The 24344-nt window shown below is 43.6% G+C and overlaps 2 protein-coding genes across 4 annotated transcripts in view; one reads left to right on the top strand and one right to left on the bottom strand.

Annotated features, from left to right (window-relative positions):
* LOC307210935 (uncharacterized protein) overlaps positions 1-9309 on the top strand; it is a 31893-nt gene extending 22584 nt beyond the window's left edge. Inside the window, exons 14-19 of the mRNA XM_079967139.1 lie at positions 717-812; positions 1438-1691; positions 3675-3796; positions 4409-4441; positions 5191-5223; positions 7484-9309. Of these exons, the coding sequence (XP_079823265.1) occupies positions 717-812; positions 1438-1691; positions 3675-3796; positions 4409-4441; positions 5191-5223; positions 7484-8034 (1089 nt within the window). The 3' untranslated portion in view covers positions 8035-9309. The remainder of the gene's footprint in view (positions 1-716; positions 813-1437; positions 1692-3674; positions 3797-4408; positions 4442-5190; positions 5224-7483) is intronic.
* The window catches only part of LOC307208636 (zinc finger protein RFP-like), a 115936-nt gene that overhangs the window by 84962 nt on the left and 6630 nt on the right, over positions 1-24344 (bottom strand). For 2 of the 3 annotated variants that reach the window (XM_079963460.1, XM_079963459.1), the window contains exons 5-9: positions 23569-23591; positions 22873-22988; positions 22087-22119; positions 20960-21064; positions 17944-18975 (exon numbers count right to left, since the gene is read on the bottom strand). In XM_079963460.1, the coding sequence (XP_079819586.1) occupies positions 18446-18975; positions 20960-21064; positions 22087-22119; positions 22873-22988; positions 23569-23591 (807 nt within the window). In that variant the 3' untranslated portion in view covers positions 17944-18445. Of the gene's footprint in view, positions 1-17943; positions 18976-20959; positions 21065-22086; positions 22120-22872; positions 22989-23568; positions 23592-24344 lie in introns of those variants that run through there. The other variant, XR_013835205.1, reaches the window with a different exon arrangement.

Genomic DNA, 24344 nt, shown 5'->3' with positions numbered 1-24344 from the left:
CTTGAGGAGGATGTGAACTGGAGCTGGTGAATGTTCCAGCCTGGGGAGAGGCCGGAAGCGACTTAGGAGCTGCAGGACTCACTATCTTCTACTGAGCATTCAGTAGTGGGAACATTCGCAAGAAGTTCCAAGGGAACTTGAAAAATGCACATTTCAAGCATCTCCCACCTTTTCCTGCCCCAGGAGCCCAGAGAACTATCAGGGCAGGGAAACGCTGGAAGGCTGGTCTGAGGGACATAGCTCAACAATAGAGCTTCTGCTTTGACTGAAGAAGGTCCCAGGTTAATTCCTTAGCATTGTTATGTAAGGCTGGGGACAGCTTTGCCCCAAAGCAACTTTCTGTTGGTATAGAAAACAGACCAGAGGTCTGACTCTGTATGAGCCAGGCTTGTGGAAGCATTTGATGTTCCCCAGGTCCCAGCAGTTTCTCTCTTTCTCTAGTCTCAGAATTTATGTTGCGAAATGGATGTTATTCCCACCATTTTTTGCTCAGGATAGTCCCCCCACAATGGTCTAGGAGGGCTGCCCAGTGGAAAGGTTGTCAGGAGCTTTGGCTGATGGCCGAATCTAATTCCACATTGAGAACGGAAGTTTCCTAGAAGCTGCACATAGACTCTTTTCAACTTTCATGTTCTTGGTTTCTTGAACAGACATGCCTGTTACAGTTTATATCTTTGCTGCCAAAACTAACCCAAATGCCTTTTTGGCCACCCCAGGGTAAAATCCTGCGTCATTTGGAGTTCCTGAACAAACGGAGAGAAGAAATTCTGTCTTCTAAACTGAAGGGGGAGACCGAAAGCCAGAATCTGCTGGTAGGTGCAAACCTTCTTGCCTCTCCAGGATGGTTATACTGGACAGAGTGAGGCCTTAATTCTTCGCTTGCACAGTGTCCCAGGTTTGATTATTGGCATTATCAATTAAATGGATATTGGGTGGTAGAGTTGGGAAAGATCTCTGCTTCAGACCTTGAAGAGCAGCTTCCTGCAAGGCTAGACAACATTCAGCAGGACAGGCTAAAACTGGTAGGGTTGTCTAAGGGCGAATGTAGTCCTTGAGTCCATAAATGTCCAGCCATGCCAGCATTAATCCTTTAAGAATGAACCCCACAAAGCCAGTCTTCCTCCTTCTCGTCACTTCCTCCCGGCCCTACTATTAGGCAGAGTGAGGTGGCCAAGCCAGGCTGAAGATGCCAGCGAATAGAGAGCAGCAGCAGCTTAATAGATTGGTAGGTGAGCAGCAGGAAAATACTGAGGACAGAGCCAAGCAAAAAGGCCGTGTCCTGCTAGGTTAGCCTGCCTGCCGCCCTCGGCTGTGATTGATGTTCTATACCATTGTGAGTGTTGAAGTAAACATCAGCTGCCCTGCCAGTCAACTTGTGCACATGGAATTAAGGGGACATCTAAATGTTTTTGTCTGGCCATGACTCTCTCCTTGCAGAAGCAGACAGACATGGAGAGGCAGGAAATCATGTCCGATTTCAAGCAATTGCATCAGTTTCTGGAAGAACAAGAGCACCTCCTGCTGGCTCAATTGAAGGAACTGGACGATGAGATTAAAAACTGTAGGAATCAATTTATTGCCAAACTCTGTGAGGAAATGGCCTCCCTTGACAACCTGATCAGGCAGCTGGAGGAGAAACAGAAGCAGCCAGTGACTGAATTCTTGCAGGTGAGCAATGGTGGAACAAAACCGTCCAGGTTGTCCTCTGGGGAAGGGCTGTACCACCACACACTCTGTTCATTGATCTATAGAAGTACCGTATTTTTCACTCTAGACACACCAGACCACAAGACGCTCTTGCTGTTCTGGCTTCTGGGATTGCTGCGCAGCCTGCATTCGCACCATAAGACGCACACACATTTCCCCTTACTTTTTAGGAGGGGAAAAGTGAGTCTTATAGAGCAAAAGATACGGTATTTACAGTAGGTGTGTGCACTTCAGTATTTGGTTAATATATAAAGCAAAGGGGAAAGTAATAAACTGCTGGAGGCAACTGGTGCAAGGGACTGAATTTCTCTCATTCTGTCTCTTCCATCTAGAATATGAGAAGCATGCTGGAAAGGTATGTGGCTTTGTTATGAATATGAAAATGAATAATATTAATTTCCTTCCTCTGAGGTAAGGGAAAATTTTATTTGGTCTATACTTTTATGTGAACTAATCTAATTCACAGTTTACAGACTAATAAGCAGATCAGAAAACAGTTACCAATCTGACTGCATACTTTTACAAATTTTGTGATTCATGTTTTCGTTTAAAAAATCCACCCAAAACTGTGTATCTCATGCAGGGAAATGTACAAAAAGCACATTGGGGGATGCATAGAACAGCATACAAAAATGGATAGGATTTTGGGGGGAGAATGTACAGTGGTACCTCTGGTTACGTACTTAATTCGTTCTGGAGTTCTGTTCTTAACCTGAAACTGTTCTTAACCTGAAGCACCACTTTAGCTAATGGGGCCTCCTGCTGCTGCTGTGCCGCCGGAGCACAATTTCTGTTCTCATCCTGAAGCAAAGTTCTTAGCCCCAGGGACTATTTCTGGGTTAGCAGTGTCTGTAACCTGAAGCGTATGTAACCCTAGGTACACTGTATATAAAATGCATATTTTAGGAAGGAGTGATGATATTTCTTCAACTACTGTATACTTCATATCAAAGATGTTGATGGTGGTAGATTATTAGATTTCTTACTTGCCCTCCACTGTCAGGTTCCAGGGCAGTTTGTGAATTAAGATACAATATTAAAAATAGTTAAAACAAATTACAATCCAAGGAAACAGGGTGGGTCCTAAAATACATCTAGATGACAAAGGCCAGGGTAAAGAGATGCTCTTAATTAATTACTGTATACATTATGTACAGACATAATTTGTTGGAGAAAATATTCAGTAAGGTTGTGCTCCTGGTTCACCTGGATCCTCGACCAAATTGGGCCGATTTATACCCTGCTCTGATCAGGCAGATGCAGCGACAAATCACAACTTTGTCACAAGTTAATCAGGCACTTCTGACCTAGCTATAATTTTAAACATGGTATGGTATGCAACATGTGTGCCAAAATTTCAGACAGATTGTTTGAAAATATTTCTGCATCTTCACAGTAAAGTTGATTTTTTTAAAAGAGGTAAAATAGATTACGGATTGATCATTTATATGTAATTTTTAAATGAAAAAATGTTTATGTAAATTTACACTTTATACTCTCCACCCCCTTATACATCATTTTCTAGCTTGTAATAGGTCTTTGTAATGGCCACAGGGCAGACAATACCATTAGTTGCTATCACAGGGTTTCATCCACACTTCTGCTTTTCCCGTTATTTCTAGGAACAGGTCTGAGAGGCTTTTCTTTTGTCCCACCGCTTTTCCTGGGAAAACCTGCTGCTTATCACTGAATTGGAAGAAGCATTAATCAGCAGAAAACCCGATAAATGTTTGCTTCTGTTCAGCTGTTAACCCACAGAAAACCTGACTGACCTTTGTTCCGATTCAGTGGAAAACAGCGGGGGCTTTCCTGGGGAAAGCAGGGGAAATGAAAGACAAACCTATCATGGACGATCCCTTGGTATTTTCCTGCTGTTCCCACTTTTCTCCTTCATTCTGATGACTGAATTAAGAATGACTTGAGAATGACCTGATGGAGCACAATAAACCTCACTTTCTTCTTCCTAGGTGTAATGAAAATAAGAATAGAACCATAGATGCAATAGTTTTTCCTTATGGATTAAAACGGCAAATAGATAATTTCTCCAAAATACATCCTTTTTTGGAGAAGGAGAACAAGAAATTCAAAGGTAACAAGGGTCATTGTATGATGTTTTAGAATTGGGATAGATTAGATAGCTAAATAGCTAGATAGCTAGATAGCTAGACAGACAGACAGACAGACAGACAGACAGAGTTGCATGCCATGCCAGTTTCCAAACAGTGAATATTCTGGGGTCCCAGGCTGCTTCCCCAGGGTTCGAGTTTCCTATTGGCAAATGAGGCACAGCAAAGACTGTGGTGTCTTTAGGATATATGGTTTATTTACACATATAGGCCCCCCAAGAGAGTCTTGTTTCTCCCATAGCCCCAGCCTGTCACAAACAGGAACCCACCATCTTGCTCTGATTCTCTTTCCATCTTGCTGCCTTTTGCAGCCTGTCACATCCCTAAACTCTACTCCAAAATACTGGTTTTGTCTTCTAACTCTCTCAGAGCTGGGGGAGGCAACTCTTCTCTGTGTCCCCCACCCCAAACATGCTTTCATAATACTTAATGCTAATGCTGGAAGAGGGAGGAAGAAGGAGTACTATGGCTACATTTTAGATTTTGGCACTTGCAAACATTCTAAATCTAAAGCATTGCCCTTGGGGCCAAGTATGAATACTGACTTTTTCCTCATTTCACTTTTTTTCCCTCAGACATTGTGCTCTCTGGACCTCAAGATGAAAAAGGTACATTTCCAAGTTTGACAGATCTTTAAAAATTTTTTGCAGATGTGAAATAGGAGGGTTTTGCACTTCAATCTCCCAGCAGCACAAGATTGCTGGGGTCCCAAGCTGCCTCCCCTGGGTTCGTATTTCCTTTTGGGAAATAAGAGACTGCAGAGACTTATTTCCTTTTGGGAAATAAGAGACTGCAGAGACTGTGGTGTCTTTAGGATATATGGTTTATTCCCACATATATAGAATCTGAGCCTACAATAGAGGGGTTCACAACACGGACACCACAAGAGAGTCTTATTTCTCCCATAGCCACAGCCTTGCATTCGAAACAGGAATCAACCCTCGTGCTCTGATTATCTTTCCGTCTTGCTGGGGAGGAAGACGGAGTACAGTGGCTAAATTTTAGATTTAGGCCTGAACACACTTGCAAACATTCTAAATCTAAAGAAGAAGAAGAGTTTGGATTTGATATCCCGCCTTTCACTCCCCTTCAGGAGTCTCAAAGCAGCTAACATTCTCCTTTCTCTTCCTTCCCCACAACAAACACTCTGTGAGGTGAGTGGGGCTGAGAGACTTCAGAGAAGTGTGACTGGCCCAAGGTCGCCCAGCAGCTGCATGTGGAGGAGCGGGGAAGCGAACCCGGTTCCCCAGATTACATGACTACCGCTCTTAACCACTACACCACACTGGCTCTCAAGCATTGCCCTTGAAGCCCAGTACGAGTATTGACTTTTCCCCCATTTCACTTTTTTCCTCAGACGTTGTGCTCTCTGGACCTCAAGGAAAGAAAGGTACATTTCCAGGTTTGGCAGATCTTTAAACAATTTTTGCAGATGAGAAATGGGAGGGTTTTGCACTTCAGTCTCCCACCCGCACAAGATTGCTGGGGTCCCAAACTGCATCCCCTGGGTTTGTATTTCCTTTTGGGAAATGAGAGACAGCAGAGACTGTGGTGTCTTTAGGATATATGGTTTATTCCCACATATATAGAATCTGAGCCTACAATGGAGGGGTTCACAACACGGACACCTCAAGAGAGTCTTGTTTCTCCCACAGCCACAGCCTTGCATTCAAAACAGGAATTAACCCTCGTGCTCTGGTTCTCTTTCTGTCTTGCTGTCTTTTACAGCCTGTCACATCCCTAAACTCTGCTCTACTTCAAAACTCTGGTTTTGTCTTCTAACTCTCTCAGAACTGGAGGACAGGGAAGCAAACAAGAGTAGCTGAAGCTTGACATTTGAGTGTTCTTTTTTCTATTTCTCTATTTAAAATTCTGAGTAATCTTCATTATTTGGCATTGATTTTTCTGAATCACCCCCTCTCCCAATGTTTTCATAAAATGTAATGGGAATGCTGGAAGGTGTGGCTGGCTGAAGTCAGCTGGGAGTTCACCACACCTCAGCTGGTGTGTGTTATGAACAACATCTTCAGAGTTTGTTAAGGGGGAAACTCCTCCCACACAGCTCAACGTAACCAAGTGTTTAATGTCTCCAGACACAAGACCAGTCCTTCTTGTTATGTAGTGAAACCCACAACTTAACACTTCTGGTCTGAAGTAAAGATATGTACGATCAGATCCATTGACACTCATCACCGTGCTAGCTAATGCTTCTGTGCAAAACCCACAGCCTCTTTCCCTGAGTCTCACAGAGTCAGACCCTTGACAGCAAACAGGACAGGGCACAGACAAGACAGACAGGATGAAAGCAATGCCCCAGAGGCTACTATTCCTTTCTCTACATGTGGGCACATTTCCTGGACCAATGGGAGGGTGAATTACTCCACAAGTCACACACTCAACCATTCTGGTGTTGCTATGGCAACCCAGTGCACCTGGCACCCTTATCTCAGAACATCCAGATGTGGGAAATGTGCTCCTCAAGGCACGAGCCCCAAGCACATTACAGCAACATGGAAGACATCAAACAGTCATATACGATCACTACATTTTAAATTTTGGCGAGAACACACTTCCAAGCACTCCAAATCTATTTTTTTAAAAATAACTTTTTAATTAGATTTTCCACAGTGATAACACAAACCACAAAGCAAACTGATACACAAAAACAGAAAAAGAAAAAGAAAAAAAGAAAGAAAAAAGGGGAAACAATAAACAGATAAACAATAACAACTAACTTAATTCTTCACAAATCCAACCTTTTAAACATCTTGGTTGACTTCCTCCAATCCCTCCCTTCTGAGTTTCCTTGTAATTAAAAGTAACAGCTTTCCAATATCATTATTTAACTAAAACAATTTCCAGTTATAGTCCATCTTATTCACTTTTCTTAACATTCTAAATCCCATTTATTTAATTATAACTTAATTTAATCCTAGGCCTATTTGTTTCTTTCAAGTAATTTCTAATTTTTTATATTACAATATTTATTCAAATAGTCCTTGAATTTCCTCAAGTCCTCTTGAAACTCCTCTTCTTTCTGGTCTTGGCTAAATTTTAGATTTTGGCATGAACACACCTCCAAGCACTCTAAATCTAAAGCATTACCTTGGAGCCAAGTGTGAGTCTTAACTTCTTCCTCATATCGGTTTTGTTCCTTAAGCGTTGTGCTCCCTGGACCTCACGTAAAACATATGGTTCCAGATTGGGCAGCGTTACTTCAGCTGTCTGGACCTCCAGAAAAGAAAGTACATCTCCAGCTTGGGTAGGGTTCTTTGTTTTGGGTTTTACATGTGAGATTGGGAGAAGGGCTGAGCACAGGAAACAGCTTTTCTACAGAGCCAAGCCGTCGGCCCATCTAGCTTCATATTGCCAACAATGACTGGCAACAGCTCTCCGTGGTTTTATCCAGGGAACTCACCCTACAGGGATTGCACCAGGGACCTTTGCAAGCAAGCCTCCCTCTGAGCTAGCATCCTTGCCCTCAAGGGGCGCTCCCTGAGTTTCTGAACTGACCTGCATAGGGGAGCAATTTCCCACCCCCCACCCCATTAGTACATTGGCTTTTCAAACCTCCTCCTCACTCAGAGCTGCACGAAACTTGGATGCAGGTTTTGGGCGCTGCCTCCCTAATTATTTCCTTTCTCTTGTAGATGAAGACATGGCATTTCCTGAACTAGTCCTAGCAGTGTATGGCCAAGCAACTGCCCAAGGAACGTATGGCCAAGCAACATCCATGTATAGGAACGAACCATGGGGTGTCTCCAAATCCTCAAATAAGAAAATTAGTAGTTGTTCCTATGTTATGGGAGTTGAGAGAATCACCTCAGGGACCCATTCCTGGAAAGTGAATGTGGGGAACGAGAACTTCTGGGCTGTGGGGGTTGTCAAGGAGTCTTTAAGGGGTCACAATATTGTCGAATTGAATGATGAAATTGGTATCTGGGCTATTGGGAAGATTTCTAATGATGCATGTTATACTTCCACTTTTCCTGGAATATCTCTGGGACCATCACCCTCGGCCAGCACACGACCCCTTGCGTTCAGCAAATATAGGAGTCAGCCAAGGAGGATCCGTGTGCTTGTGAACTATGAAGCAGGATTAGTAACCTTCCATGATGCTGACTCAAATAATGTTCTCTTTACCTTCAATGCTTTGTTCTCTGGGGAGGAAATCTGCTCCTTTGTCTGTGTGGGGAAATGAGATGAGGTTGCCATTTGGTGCAAACTTGACAGGCCAGCGGGATGTGCCATGTCCTTTAAAACCAGGGATGGGTGGGGAAGTTTAAAAAACAGCATGGAGGGGTCAGGAGGAAGGAACTGAATCCTCTTCCCCCACCCATACTTTCCTCCCTCAAACGTCTGAGAAAAGAACTTTTTTTTGGGGGGGGAGGGGAGTATGTGTGGTGTGGAAAGGGCTCAGGATATTAAGTCCCCACCCCAAACTGCCAACTTCTTTAGAGGGAATTAGTAACAGTCTGACTCTATCATGCAGTATCATTGCTGTCAAGTCTGAATGGGCCCTGCAGGCTTTCCCCTCCAAATAGCGCTCTGTTGTGGGAAACAAAACACATGAAAACTGCCATAGAGCCACAGCTTCAAAGGGAAGTAGTAGCTGAAGAGGGGAAGCTTTTCAACGAGGAACTGGCATGAGGCCCTGATCCAGATTGGCAGCGTGCTTTTTTCACAACCCCATAGCTATATTTTATTTGGAAAAGAAACACACAAAATAGAAGCACGATCAAAAAGGAATTGTCTGCAAATACATGACACTTGATATGGGGGCATTTAAATGCCCCCTTAATTATCTAAAGAGGTGGGGTGTTTTATATGCTTCAAGTAGTTGTTCTATGTCTTTTTATAATTGTTTAGTTGTTGTCACTCACTCTAGGACCTGATGTCGAAAGGTGTGTAAGAAAGCTTGTAAATAAATAAAAGCAATTCCGTTTAATGCATATATGCGTGCCATTAATCGCTTAATGTCCAAGCTGCTCAGGGTGTGGTAGTGGCCCAAAGGGCTATAATGAATGTGATAATGTGAACCCCTATAAATCATTCAATATGCTTCTAACAGAGAAGTTATGGTAACCTGTTGCTTTAAGAAACTGAGGATTCTGCAAGATGCCGTCCCCCACTGGGACAGAAGGGCAGCCAATGCGTGAATCACAAAGATGCAGCTCATAAGTTAGAACGCAAGTTGATACACGGTGCAAATGGCTGCATGTAACACAGGCTCCCAACATGCATACTAACACAATGTAACAGAGCACGGTGAGAATCAAAGTTTAGTTTGCAATGCTTATTGCGCATGTGTATTAAACATGAAATGAGGTCATGATGTACATGATTGGTGAAAATTGAAATCCTTTGTTTGAAATGTTATAAATACCATCGCCCTGACCCTTGGGCGGGGTTGCAGTTTTGCGAAAAGATTCGACTGTAACCTATTGCTTTGCAGTAAACAACAATGGACTCTTAACACATCTTGTCTCTGAGCTTTATTGGCATAAACTCAGAAGATAAGCCATTTTTGGCTTACAACAAGGGAATTTGCAGAACCACAGTTAAGTATCTCTAGTCTGAACCAGTGGAGGACAAGGTGCTCACGCCTGCTCTTATATTATTAAACTGCTGTTGCTTGATTTGAGTCTTTAATATATGAAATAAACAAAGGCTCCCTTGATCCAGGAAGTGGGAGCTGTGGTCTGAACCAGCAGGGCTCTTCTGAAAGTATGTGCTTTTAAGTGAGATAAAAATCAAAACAATTACTCTATGTTTGAAATGACCGGCTTCAGATTTAACATTTCCCAACATGACCCATGTTGATGTGAGGCACAGGTTGGAAGCCTTTTGCAGCCCAGATGCTGCATTGTGTCTGGAGTTTGAAAATATTTGGCCCCACCCCATGCGTGAAATTTGACGGGTGGTTGGGACAATCACATAATATCACTATGAAATTACACGATTGACAGATGAGTTCCCTACCCATGCCTTATGGGGAACATTTGAAATAACTTGTGCTGCGGATAGATAGGACCAGTGGCAAAAGTGAGCAGAGTTCCTGCTATGCTCTCCATCCACACAAGCAAGAGAGATTATCCCTGTCCAAGGACAGATTTTAGTCAGAAGTGCATGCAAGGGACCAGTGAGGCCTGTATCCTGACGGCCATTTTGAGGGGCCTGCATCATTTGGCTCCTGCAGCTGAGGTTTTCCAACCCTAGTGGGAGCTTGAGCTCTCTTTATTATTATTATTGCATGAAAACATTTATTTCAGTAAGCCCACAGACACACTTCTTTAATTGTGTATACTTGCCCTTAAACTTTTGCAGATTTTACCTGTGTTTTTTTTTGAAAACCATTTATACTATTCCTGTACCACAGCTTAGGTTTTTTTTTAAAAAAAACTGAACTGATTTCCAGATAAACAAAAGCGACAATGATAAAACAATATTTCAATAACATTTCTTAAAAACAAAAGTAAACTATACATCATATAAAACTGAGAAGTGTACAGAACAGAAAAATTAAAAACAATTAGGAGCCAGAATCTAGCAAAACCTGGGTAAACATTTAAGAGATGTTTGGAAATCTGTACTGTCTCCTTCTCATGAATCATCTGAGAGAGAGCATTCCAGAGGGCCTCATCAGCTTGAGCTCTTACTACTGAAATTTGACTCATTTCACCCAATTTCAAGGGACCGCTTCAAATTTGATCCAAGGAACAACTGGTATTTTTATCATACGAAACACAGCTGCTTATTCACATCCTCCTGGTCTGACAACAGGGCAAGCAAATGGGATTCTGGCTGGTATTTTTGTCATGCAATCTGTAGACTCAAACCAGTCTAACCAGGAGAGCCAGTGTGGTGTAGTGGTTAAGAGCGGTGGACTCGTAATCTGGTGAACTGGGTTTGCTTCCCCGCTCCTCCACATGCAGCTGCTGGGTGACCTTGGGCCAGTCACACTTCTCTGAAGTCTCTCAGCCCCACTCACCTCACAGAGTGTTCGTTGTGAGGGAGGAAGGGAAAAGGAGATTGTCAGCCGCTTTGAGACTCCTTAAGGTAGTGATAAAGCGGGATATCAAATCCAAACGCTTCTTCTTTTTCAAACAGTGCAGACTTCCTTCACATTCTGGTCTTGTTTGTTTTTTTGGGGGGGAGTTCCCGGACACTGAAATTTAAGTTCCATTCCATTTGCTTTCTATTGTTAACACCTGCATGAAAGCTAAATACAGATCACCACAGTAACATGCAAAACAAGAAGAGTCGTGTTCCTATGCCACATCCTCCACCAGTTCATTATTGCGTGAAAACATTTATTTCAGTAAGCCCACATAGACACATCTTTAATTGTGGACACTTGCTTTTAAAATCTTGCAGATTTTACCACAGCTTAGTTTTTTAGTTTTTTTAGAGGAGCTGGTTTCCAAACATTTCCAAATAAACAAAACAACAATATTTCAAGAACATTTACTAAAAACAAAAGTAAACTATACATCAAATAAAACTGAGAAGTGTACAGAACAGAAAATTTCAAAAATTAGGAGCCAGAGTCTAAACATGTAAGTTTTTAAGAGCTGTTTGGAAATCTCTACTGTCTCTGTCTCATTAATTATCTGAGAGAGAGCATTCCAGAGGGTTGGTGCTGCACCCACAAATGAAGTGACCACCCATGGGTGTTGGAGTGACCCCAGCAGGGCTTCATCAGCTTGAGCTCTTACTGCTGAATTTTGTCTCTTGTTTCACCCAATTTCAAGGGACCGGTTCAAATTTCATCCGAGGAGCAACTGGTATTTTTATCATACAAAACGTAGCTGCTTATTCACATCTTCCTGGTCTGACAACAGGGCAGACGAATGAGATTCTGGCTCACGCTTCTCATGGTTCATGTACAGTGGTGCCTCGGTTTAAGAACAGCCCTCTTTACGAACTACAGTGGAAACCTGATATGTACTGTCCTCCTTGCGGACACTTCGGGTTACGAGCTCTGCTAACCCGGAAGTAGATGCTCCCAGTTGCAAATTATGCCCCGGGATGCGAGCGGAAGTCACACACCGGCAGCGTGGCAGCAGCGAGAGGCACCATAGGGAAAGCGCACCTCATGTTATGAGCAGTTTCGGCTTAAGAACGGACCTCCGGAACGAATTAAGTTTGTAACTGGAGGTACCACTGTATTCAGTTTACAAACTCTGCAAAACCGGAAGTAGTGTCCCAGAACAGAAGCCAAACGGTAGAAGGGCACTGGCGGCAGGAGGCCTCATTAGGGAAAGCACGCCTCAGTTTAAGAACGGTTTTGGTTTAAGAACGGACTTCCGGAATGGATTAAGTTCATAAACCGATGTACCACTGTACTTTGTAAACAACAGTGAAGGAACTGTATGTAGACTCAAACAGGTCAGGCTTCTGTCACATTCTAGTCTTGTTTGTTTTGGGGGAAGTTCCCACGCATTGAAATTTAAGTTCCATTCCATTTCCTTTCTATTGTTAACACCTGTGGGAAAGCTAAATACAGATCACCACAGTAACATGCAAAACAAGAGTCATGTTTCTATGCCACGTCCTCTGACAGTTCATACCTGCTTCAGCTGAGCTGGCGATCAGCAGTCCTCCTGAATCAGGCCGGAGATCCATCAAAGATACCCTCAACAGGCGACTGACTGGTAATAATTTGAGGGCATTCTTAAAGGAAAGTAAGCTCCTTTTCTTAAAGAGATGGATTTGCTTAGTGTGGGACAAAAACTGTGGTTTAAATATGTCTGCTATCAGATCCAGAGAGTAACTCACCCACTGAGCATGGAGTCTCTGAGATCTGTGCAGAAACAGTTGCAGGGTTATGAGGCAGACGCAAGGAATCTGGTCGCATGCTTGGACGTGGCAATGAGGAATTTCAAGCAGGAGCCAACATGCGTGAAGGAGAATGCCACTTTGTTGATCAAGAGTGATGGGGTCGAGTTGAAATTCTCCTGTGGGAATCAGAAATGTCTCATCTGCATAGATGATGCTGGCGGAGAACTCCAGTACGATGCCTCTGAGCTCTCAGGGGATGTCTATCTGTCAAGATTATGTTGCAGGCCCCAGCCACTGAATGTGGCAAGTCTCCAGGGAGTGAAGGAAAGTTTGGAGAAATGGGAGATGGGAGAAGATTTGAGAAGATGTCTCAAGCTGGCCCTGAAGGAGTTCCCCAAGGAACCCTTATTAGTGCAGGAAAATGCCCGGTTGATCATTAGGAAGCGCAAAGTTCAACTGGAGTTCATCTCTGGGACGGGGCAATGTGAGATATCAGTGTGCTTTGACAAGGGGGAACCTCATTATGGGGTTGAACCAAAGACCTGGGAAATGTACCGGGAACGGCTACCACTCCACAAGGAACACCTGAATGCCAAGAATTTGGAAAGGATCCGTAGAACAGTGCGATCCCTAAAAGGGACACCTCCCGATGTCCGGAAGAGCCTTAATATTGCCTTGCACAGGTTCTGCCAGGAACCGGAGGATGTGAAGAAGAATGCCCGCATGCTGATTGAAGTGGAAGGAGGGGAGATGGAGCTAATCTCTGGGACCAGAGTGAATTGCATCGATGTCTCCTGTGTCGGTGGGGAAATATCCTACAGATGCAGCCGTCCAGCTCCAAGGCACAGGAAAGGGTCTCAAAGCAGACAGGCACGAGGACGTCATCTCAAACGCTACCAGCCCTACCCACGCTACCACCGTGATCAACTCCCGCCCGGAAACCAATGTCCCCACTGTGGAAGGACGTGTGGATACAGAATCGGCCTCCACAGTCACTTACGGACTCATTGTTAAAACCGTGTTTATGGAAGACAATCTTGCTCGGCTATGAGTGATCACCGAAGAAGAAGAAGAAGAAGAAGAAGAAGAAGACCAGCGCAACTATCACCAGAGTTTCTTCTTGTGGCACTAAGCTTTGTTGTTCATGGGCACCACCTACGTACCTAAACATTGTCAGCTCAACCTCACAGGTCTATCTGCTTTCAGCAAGTCCTACAAAGTTCTGGCCTGAGAATTGCTCAAACAGCTCCCCATTTCCTGCCATTTTCTTAGGATCACGACCCCCACCTGATTTTGACCTTTCACTCACTGATGTTGCTGACCTTCTGCCCTGTTACAGTTGCCTAAGATCTCACGTGCTGCTTGACCTTCACAATGCTCCTGCCTCTGAGACCTCTGATCCAGATCCGGCTTCTCTGAAACTGGACCTTATGTTGTGGATGCCCCTGTCTCCGGCCATTGGATCCTGATCTCTGGAACTTTGACTTCATCTTGACAGCCAGCTTCCCTTGAACTCTGACCTCCCTGATGGTTTGGAACAGAACTGGGCTGGGACCTGACACAAGCCAACAAATATGCAGGTGCTGTTCAGGACACTTTGGGGTGGTAAAGTGCAGTAAAGTGTGCAAACGTGAGTAAAAATAACATACAAATATGAATTATTTTAGGGAAATATATATCTATGGGGAAATATGCTTTGCAAAAATGTGTCTGTTATTTAGGCTATCAAGTACTAAGCCTCCTGTTGATTTCAAGCACCAGTAGCACCTTAGAGACCAACTAAGAACAAACATACCCAGAACAAACTTAGTTGGTCCTCTAAGATGCTGCTGGAAAATTGTCTTTTTTCAAAAAAAAAATAATAATCTTTTTTTTTTTTTTGGAAGGATTCTTTTAAAGACTTCCTGGGACAATAAGATTTTATTCTTTTAAGGGAGTTTTTAGGAGCTATCTTTTTAAAGAATTTTTTTGTTTATTTATTTTAAGTAAATAAATGTGTATATTAGAAGATTGCACAGAAATGCCCAGGACTTTTAAAACAAAGCAAAGCAAAATGAAACAAAACCACTAACTGATGTAGGAATGCAGAGAACTGAATTTAAGCCTGGGGGGGGGGGAATCAGAGTGAAATTGAAATTGCCACATCCGTAGCTGTTGGGACCTCACTTTAATCTCATTTCCTTTGTGAGTGAAATAAAAGAAGTTGGTGCCAAGTATCTTTAGTTTCTTTCTTTCTTTAAAGCATTTCTACCCTGCTCTTCAGCTAAAACACCTCTTGGAGCAGTTTACAAACATCAGTAATAAGATGTTCCCTGCTCCTACAATCAAAGAATTGTAGAATCGTAGAACTGGAAGGGACCTCGAGGGTCATCTAGTCCAACTCCCTTCAATGCAGGAATCTGAGCTGAAGCATTCAAGACAGATGGCTGTCCAACATCTGCTTAGAAACCTCCATGGAAGGAGAGTCCACAGCCTCCCGAGGTTTTGTACACAAATTTTCTTAAAAGGTAAAGGTAAAGGGACCCCTGACCATTAGGTCCAGTCGTGACCGACTCTGGGGTTGCGGCACTCATCTTGCTTTATGGGCCGAGGGAGCCAGCGTACAGCTTCCGGGTCATGTGGCCAGCAGGACTAAGCCGCTTCTGGCGAACCAGAGCAGCGCACGGAAACTCCGTTTACCTTCCCGCCGGAGCGGTACCTATTTATCTACTTGCACTTTGATGTGCTTTCGAACTGCTAGGTTGGCAGGAGATTTGCCTTTGCATTGTGTTGGCTTCTGTGCTGACTGCAGAGGAAACTCCATTCAATAGGGGGCAGCAGAGAAACACAGGACGCGAGAGCAGAGCTGAAACTAGGCTTTCTGTCACCCCGGTCAAAGACCAAGTTTGGCACCCCAACCCCCGGATGCGTGTTTGTGTACATACATACACATACATACATAAATACACACACCCCTCAACACATTTATTTGTACAGGGCATAAAAAGTAGGCAATATATCATCTGAATACAAAGGAACCCTAAGCATTATTATGACTGTCCGACCAAAGGGAAAATTAGCAGCCTTTCCAGTAAAAGCAAATTGTTTGTCAAAAGTAGAACTTCCATGGGCAGCAATTGTCTATCTGAGGTCAGGTTTTGAATTGGATTTATTTGGTCACAGGATCGTTTAATGACTGCATTTTCATAAGATCAGCCACGATGTTCTGGTTTCCTTTTAAAATGTTTTGTCTCTGTCTCTCTTTGAGGCTTTTTGCCACCCCACCCCTCTTCATGGTTCTGCGCAAACCTTTTCAAGATTCCTTTCAATTTTATTTTTGTTCGATTGTTCATTTTAGGAAATGATAATTTTGTAGTCATTTTAGGTTCCATGTAAGGTGAAGAAATAAATCTCCCCCCAACAAATTGTGAAATTTGGCTTTCACGACATGTCTTGCTGTTTCTATTTTTCTACACTGTCTTTTCTCTGTTTATTTGAAAAAGACAATTCTTGTACTGCTCCTATGTTTTGTAACTTTTAATGTTTCTTTTTTTCTTGTTTGTTTGTACTTTATATTAATAAAAACTATTTTTAAAAAGGAGGTTTCTTCTATGGGGTTTCAAAATTCTACTCGGGGTTGGGACGGGCAGGCAGAGCAACAACATTGCTGCTTTCCAGGAATGTGTGGTGTGGTGTGAAGACGTCTAGATTTAGGGCCACCAACCTCAATCTCCCCTGATCTGATCTTACTGTCACCTCCTTGCTATGTGTACAGCATATATTCAAGATGAAGGGGCCGTCTTAGGGCAAAACTAGCCTGTGTTAATTTCAAATTTGTGCCCTTAAGTGCAGGACTGTTGTGTTTTTTTAATACACAAATTGCCAACAGGATCTCCAATCAAGAATAAGGCACCTTGAGTGGGTTATTGCACCTACCTGCCAAAATCCCTTGTGCACTACTTCCTGAGCACCCGACGGACGGCAGTTTTTCGGGTCCTTGGGAACCGCATTGCAGGGGGTTTCCGATGGCCCTATGATCAGCGGGAAGCTTAGGAAGTATTGAGCGTTGGGCTTGCAAAGCACTTTTGCACCATGCTTCCCAAATGCCCACCGACCCACTCGGCACTTTCCAGGCACCAAGCCAAAGCTGCTTCCTTCAGGGATCATCTGTGCAACTGGCTTCCTCGTGCGAAATTCTACTGTGCGGCTGATCCAAGCATGTCCATCTCCTTGCCCCACACCTGATACAGCATTTGATGCCAGGTGTGGGGCAAGGGGGTATGCACTGAGGGAAACTGCCTCAAGTTCCAATTTGGGACCAGTGCTGGGCCAAATCTGGCCTGCAGGCTAGAGGATCTCTATCCTTCGAGCCTTCTTGTATAATAATAATTATTTTTTGGTATAATTTTTTTGTTTTACATTTTATTTTTATTTTTTTTATAATATTTATTAAATTTTAGTTTAACAATAAAATACATAGGTAATAACACAATCTTTTCCAAAATCCGCATTTCATATTCATCTTTGGACTTCCTCACAACCCTTGTTCCTGCTTTCTAAACTCATAAATTTTACCAGCAAATTATTAACTTGGTTTAATTCATATAATATATTTTTTCAATATTAATATCTCAAATTTTAAGATTTAACATACTCTTATTGAAACTTAATTATAAAATGTTACTTATCCAAAATTTATGTTTTCATCTTCCAATTAAATTTAAATTTATATTCTTTATAACTAGTTTGTTGAAGCCATGTTTTTGCTAATCTTACATCTTTCTTAACAATCATACAATTTACAATATTTTTGTAGATAGTCCTTGAATTTCTTCCAATCTTCCTCCACATTTTAGAATACAGTGATACCTCGGGTTACAGATTCTTCAGGTTATAGACGCATCAGGTTACAGACTCCACTAACCCAGAAATAGTACCTCAGGTTAAGAACTTTACCTCAGGATGAGAACAGAAATCGCGTGGCAGCAGCAGGAGGTCCCATTAGCTAAAGTGCTACCTCAGGTTAAGAACAGTTTCAGGTTAAGAACAGACCTCCAGAACAAATTAAGTTCTTAACCTGAGGTACCACTTATTCATTTAACTTCCTTTCTTTTCTTTCCATGGTTCATTTTGCATACCATAAATCCCTGCATATTTTACATAAACTAAACCATTCAGCATTCCATTATTGCATCCATCAAAACTTATTTACACTGTTGAATTTATCTTAATGCTGCCAACGTTTTCAAGTTTCAAGGACATTTCCCCTTTAGGTTGTTACTCTAGGCTCAGCTTTTCACCTAAGTAGGTGAAACATAGCCAGGGATAAGGACCACAGACTAAACCCTGAAACTGAAAACAAGGAGATGGTTTATTGATGCAAAACGCTCAGTACAGTACAGAACTGATATTGTAGACCAGTGGGCGCCCACTTTTTTGGACGAGGGCACATCTCAAGTTTTGAGGGTGTGCTGTCGGTACCAGTAACAAAATGGCTGCCACAGGACCATAACAAAACATGGCTGCCATAATACAATATGAGAGGGAATACAGTGGTGATGAAGCTTTCCCCATGACTGTATTTTCATACTAGAAGAGGCTTAGCCTGTTGGATTTCTGCCTGCCAGGCCATTGTTAAAAGCACAAGAACACTGTTCTTCCCACATGCCAACCCGCTCTTGCCCCACAGATGGAAAGGCCCAAATTTCTGTGGCCATTCCTCCCTGAGCGCCATTCCACAGCTCTTTGCTTGGATCTCATACAGTTGCGTGGGAAGTGCAAAAACAACTCTTTTTCGGGGCATTGGGGGCGATTGGGGAGGGGGCTGTGAGGAGTCGTGCCCTCAAGATTCAGCAGCTCAGTTCAGCTCCTTGCCCGACCAAGAAAAAGGGCCGGATTTCCTCCCCAAAGAAGGACGCTTTCGGGAAAGTGAAGATCAAGACATCTCCTTCGACATCAAAAAATCCCACAGAACCCTTTTCGTAGTCCAGAGTCACCCGGATCTTCCTGAGCTCATGATTTAAGAGCAAAGGCGTCCGCTCAGGGGCAGTAAAAGCCCAAAGTCCATACAATGAGCCAACCATGGCTTTTCCCACAGCCCAGATTCCTACACTGGGTTTAAGGCTGACCTGTCCCTTCCTTGGGGTCGACTCGCGTGCCACCCCCACAGCCCACGTGGCATTTTTCTCTCCCCCAACTTCCACTTCCCACCATTTTCTTACTGCACGGAATCTCTCGCTGCCCAGCACGTAGGTCTTCGGATCAAATCTCTTTCGGCTGTCGGGCAGATTTTGCCTTTCCCCTCCACACCTCACACTCTTCCCATCTTCAGAGAGAATGAGGTAGTGATTTGCTGTTTCTGGATCCAAAACTATATTCACTGAAAGAGAGAGAGAGATTCACACACAGAGAAAGAGGGGGCCGGGTCAGTGTTTGAGTTATAGGGCAAGGTGCATGTGTGGATCTATCTTTTGTGGTACCCTATAGGTTTTTTGTGTGCTTAGAAAAGCTACTGAGGGGGTTATGGATTGGCTACAATTTGGATGGGTGGGAGCCAGGGCTAGGAAATGGCAAATTACCAAATTTAGGTTTATGTTTTCTACTCCTAAATTCAGTTCTTCACATTTTCACATTCCTTTGCAAATTCTTTTTTTTTTAAGTACTCATGAAAATCCATCTGTGTTGCTGGTGTGAATTTCTCCTAACACTTTTTTTTTTGCATGTTCAAACACCTAGGGACGCGGGTGGCGCTGTGGTCTAAACCACTGAGCCTCTTGGGCCTGCCAATCAGAAGATCAGCAGTTTGAATTCCCACGGTGGGGTGAGCTCCCGTTGCCCGGTCCCAGCTCCTGCCAACCTAGCAGTAAGAAAGCACACCCAAAAGTGCAAGTAGATAAATAGGTAGCGCTCCCTCGGGAAGGTAAACGGCATTTCCTTGTGCTGCTCTGGTTTTGGTGTTCCATTGCACCAGAAGCGGCTTAGTCATGCTGGCCACATGACCCGGCGGGGGGACGGGACTGTCTGCGGAGCGGACAAACACCGGCTCCCTCGGCCTGTAAAGTGAGATGAGTGCCGCAACCCCAGAGTCGATCATGACTGGACTTAACTGCCAGGGGTCCTTTACCTTTTTTTACACGTTGCATCCTTGGAGAACTGTGCGGCAAAATTCGGAGGAGTGCCAATTCCAAAGGAGGTAGGTAAGATTCGCCTTTCCACGTGAACTGACCTGAATTTCTCCCCATCCTTAGTCAGAGCGGAGCTTATGGATTTCGTTAAGGTGGTGAGGCTCAGAGGGCAGTGACTTGCCCAAGGAACGAAGTAGAAGACTGCATTCCTACACTTGCTAGCTTGGAAATGAATCCCTCTGAATTCCGTAGAACCTATTGTTAAAACTTTTGGAAGGCGATGAACCTTTGAAGTGCTTTCGCCTGTTGCACAGCTTAGCAGAGTATAGAAGAGTATCGCAGCGATTGTTGAGCAACTCTTGAGACTGCCCAGCTGAACGACGAGCAGGAACAAAAACTGCTGACTAGTAACTTGGTTCTTGTTGTTTTATTATTTACTGCAGCAAACATACAGGCTATTCACAAGTTACTTTTTACAACACGATTTCTTCACTCTCAGTAACTCCTCAGCACTAACCACACCACACTAACACTCTCCAACACACACCAGTGTTATAGGTCATGCCTGCATAAGGAACTCAGACAATCACTTGGTTGTTGCTGGGTCTCCTTATTTCTAGGCAAATTCCTTTCATGTCCTGTATTCCCATGCTGTGGAGATTCTAATTGCAAACGTGCTAAGCTGCCTGCAAATCATGGATTCCAACACCTATGTCTGGGCAGACCCAGGTAGGATTGCTTTGTGTATCTCCATCTGCTGGTGGGAGGGGTGAACAGCCTCTGGAGCTATGAAGAGGGAAGGAAGGAAGACCAGAGGGAAGAGGGAACAGAAGAAATAGGAGCAGGAGAGAGGTTAAAAAAGGGGGAGGGAGTGGCTCACACTCCTCTATGGTCTCTGATGGGTTTTTATTAGGTAAGTGTGGGAATATATTAACTATTAACATGTCTGCCTCCATTGTTGGTCAAAGGGAGAGAGAGAGAGAGAGAGAGAGAACAGGAAATATTTATTCCCTTCTTCCCCCTCAGGAGAGAAGGGGAAATGACACCACACACTGCCCTCTCTACCAATTATATTTCTATGGTCTGTGGCCTATCAGCAAAACAGCTCTATGGTCTTAACTCCTTCACATGCTAACTAGTAAGTATGTGCATTATTACTGTAGATTTAACTGCAAAATCTCCCCCACACTTTCTCACACAAACAAATGGGGGGGGGGAATCCGCCCCCAAGCAGCGTACCTGATGCTATTTTCCCAAGTGTTCCCAAGTTGCTCTTCTCCCTCATGATGCACATTTCACCTTGTTGTATGCTCTCTGGTGTTGAGGAGGGCATGGCAGAGCCAGCTGCAATAGCAAGGAACTTGATTAGTTGGGGACATCTTGAAGAAATGGCCAAGTAAGACACTTAACAGTTGTGCTCTAGTTGACTAGGGCATTGCTTTCATTCTGTCTGTCTTGTCTGTGCCCTGTCCCATTTGCTGTCAAGGGTCTGACTCTGTGAGACTCAGGGGAAGAGGCTGTGGGTATTCCACAGAAGCATTAGCTAGCATGGCGATCAGTGTCAATTGTACGTATCTTTACTTCAAAGACGATGAAGGACTGGTCTTGTGTCTGGAGACATTAAACACTTGGTTACTTTGAACTGTGTGGGAGAAGTTTCCCCCTTAACGAACTCTGGAAGATGCTGTTCAGATGGGAGAAGGAAATCTCTGATGACTCCGTTTGCTGTGCTCATAACACACACCAGTTGAGGTGTGGTGAACTCCCAGCTGACTTCAGCAAGCCACAGCATTCCAGCATTCCCATTACATTTTATGAAAACATTGGGACGGGGGGAGTGTTTCAGAAAAATCAATGCCAAATAATGAAGATTACTCAGAATTTTAAATAGAGAAATAGATAAAAAGAACGCTCAAATGTCAAGCTTCAGCTACTCTTGTTTGCTTCCCAGTCCTCCAGTTCTGAGAGAGTTAGAAGACAAAACCAGAGTTTTGGAGCAGAGTTTAGGGATGTGACAGGCTGTAAAAGGCAGCAAGATGGAAAGAAAATCAGAGCAGGAGGGTTGATTCCTGTTTTGAATGCAAGGCTGGGGCTATAGGAGAAACAAGACTCTCTTGGGTTGTCCGCCTTGTGAACCCCTCCACCATAGGCTCAGAATGTATATATGTGTGAATAAACCATATATCCTAAAGACACCACAGTCTCTCCTGTGCCTCATTTCCCAAAAGAAAATCAAACCCTGGGGATGCAGCTTGGGACCCCAGCAATCTTGTGCTGCTGGGAGATTGAAGTGGGGAACAGTGCAAACCCCTCCCATATCTCATCTGCAAAAACTGTTTAAAGATCTGCCAAACCTGGAAATGTACCTTTATTTTCTTGAGGTCCAGAGAGCACAACGTCTAAGGAAAAAAGTGAAATGAGGAAAAAGTCAATACTCGTACTTGGCTCCAAGGGCAATATTTTAGATATAGAATGTTTGAAAGTGTGTTCAGGCCTAAATCTAAAATGTAGCCATAGTACTCCATCTTTCTCCCTCTTCCAACATTAGCATTAAGTGTTATGAAAGCATGTTTGGGGTGGGGGACACTGAGAAAAGTTGCCTCCCCCAGCTCTGAGAGAGTTAGAAGACAAAACCAGTATTTTGGAGTAGAGTTTAGGGATGTGACAGGCTGCAAAAGGCAGCAAGATAGAAAGAGAATCAGAGCACGATGGTGGGTTCCTGTTTTGAATGCAAGGCTGGGGCTATGGGAGAAACAAGACTCTCTTGGGGTGCCTGTGAACCCCTCCATCGTAGGCTCAGATTGTATATATGTGTAAATAAACCATATATCCTAAGGACACCACAGTCTCTGCTGTGCCTCATTTGCCAATAGGAAGCTTGAACCCTGGTGAAGCAGCCGGGGACCCCTGGAATATTCACCATTTGGAAATTGGCAAGGCATGCAACTCTATCTATCATCTATCTATCTATCTATATCTATCTATCTATCTATCTATCTATCTATCTATCTATCTATCTATCATCTATCTATATCATCTATCTATCATCTATCATCTATCATCTATCATCTATCATCTATCATCTATCATCTATCATCTCAACCTATCTATCCATCTATCCCATATCTACATCATACAATGATCTTTGTTACCTTTAAATTTCTCGGTCTCCTTCTCCAAAAAAGGATGCATTTTGGAGAAATTATCTATTTGCTCTTCTAATCCAGGAGGAAAAGCATTCATGGTTTTATATTCATTTTCATTACACCTAGGAAGAAGAAAGTGAAGAAAGTTAAGTTTATTGTGCTCCATCAGGTCATTCTCAAGTCATTCTTAATTCAGTCATCAGAATGAAGGAGAAAAGTGGGAGCAGCAGGAAGATACCAAGGGCTCGTCCATGATAGGTTTTTCTTTCATTCCCCCTGCTTTCCCCACGAAAGTCCCCGCTGTTTACCGCTGAATCGGAACAAAGGTCAGTCGGGTTTTCTGTGGATTGACAGCTGAATAGAAGCAAACATTTTAAGAATGAACCCCACAAAGCCAGTCTTCCTCCTTCTTGTCACTTCCTCACGGCCCTACTATGTGTTTTATATGCTTTCTCCCCCCCCCAAAAAAATCCTATCCATTTTGGTATGCTTTTTGTGCATTTCCCCATATGAAAAAATGCATCACAACATTTGTAAAATTGTGCAGTCAGATTGGTAACTGTTTTTTTGATCTGCTTATTGCTCTGTAAACTCTGAATTAGATTGGTTCAAATAAAAGTATAGACCAAATCAATTTATCCCTTACCTCCAAGGAAGGAAATTAATATTATTCATATTAATATTCATAACAAAGCCACATACCTTTCCAGGATGCTTCTCATATTCTAGATGGAAGAGACAGAATGAGAGAAATTCAGTCCCTTGCACCAGTTGCCTCCAGCAGTTTATTACCTTCCCCTTTTCTTCATATATTAACCAAATACTGAACTGCACGTGCCTACCGTAAATACTTCTATAGACTATAGACTGATGAACAGCCCTTCCCCAGAGGACAACCTGGAGGGTTTCGTTGCACCATTGCTGACCTGCAAGAATTCAGTCACTGGCTGCTTCTGTTTCTCCTCCAGCTGCTTAATTAAACTACAAAAGCCCAGACATTTACTTCTAAATTTGAAAATCCCCCTGAATGGGCATGTAGGCCCCCCTCTCTGCCCCAGAACCCCACCCCCAGTTATGCTTCGTCATGGAATGGGATCTTCTGCCAACTGCAAGTGATCCTGGGCAGTGGAGTAGCGTGGGGGGTGCAGGGGGGGCCGGCCGCACCGGGCGCAACATCTGGGGGTTAGGGTTAGGGATAGGGTTAGGGGGCACAAATCCAGGGTTAGGGGGCGCAAATTACTTGCCTTGCCCCGGGTGCTGACAACCCACGCTACGCCACTGATCCCGGGCTATGCTCTGCTGCTGGCTTCCACCACTGGTGCTGCCAGCCGGAGAGCAGATGTCTACCTGCTACTGCTGATGATGTATACTGCTCTACACACAACAGTGAGGGCATGTTTGAATTGGGTAGAGGGAGAACTCAACTGGCCAGTGTTGCTGGTGCCAGTGCTAGCACAAAAACTCCCTGGATCCATTGT

The sequence above is a fragment of the Podarcis cretensis genome (assembly GCF_951804945.1).
Source record: "Podarcis cretensis genome assembly, chromosome: 2".
Taxonomy (NCBI): Eukaryota; Metazoa; Chordata; class Lepidosauria; order Squamata; family Lacertidae; genus Podarcis; species Podarcis cretensis.
This window is presented reverse-complemented; position numbering and strand designations above follow the sequence as displayed.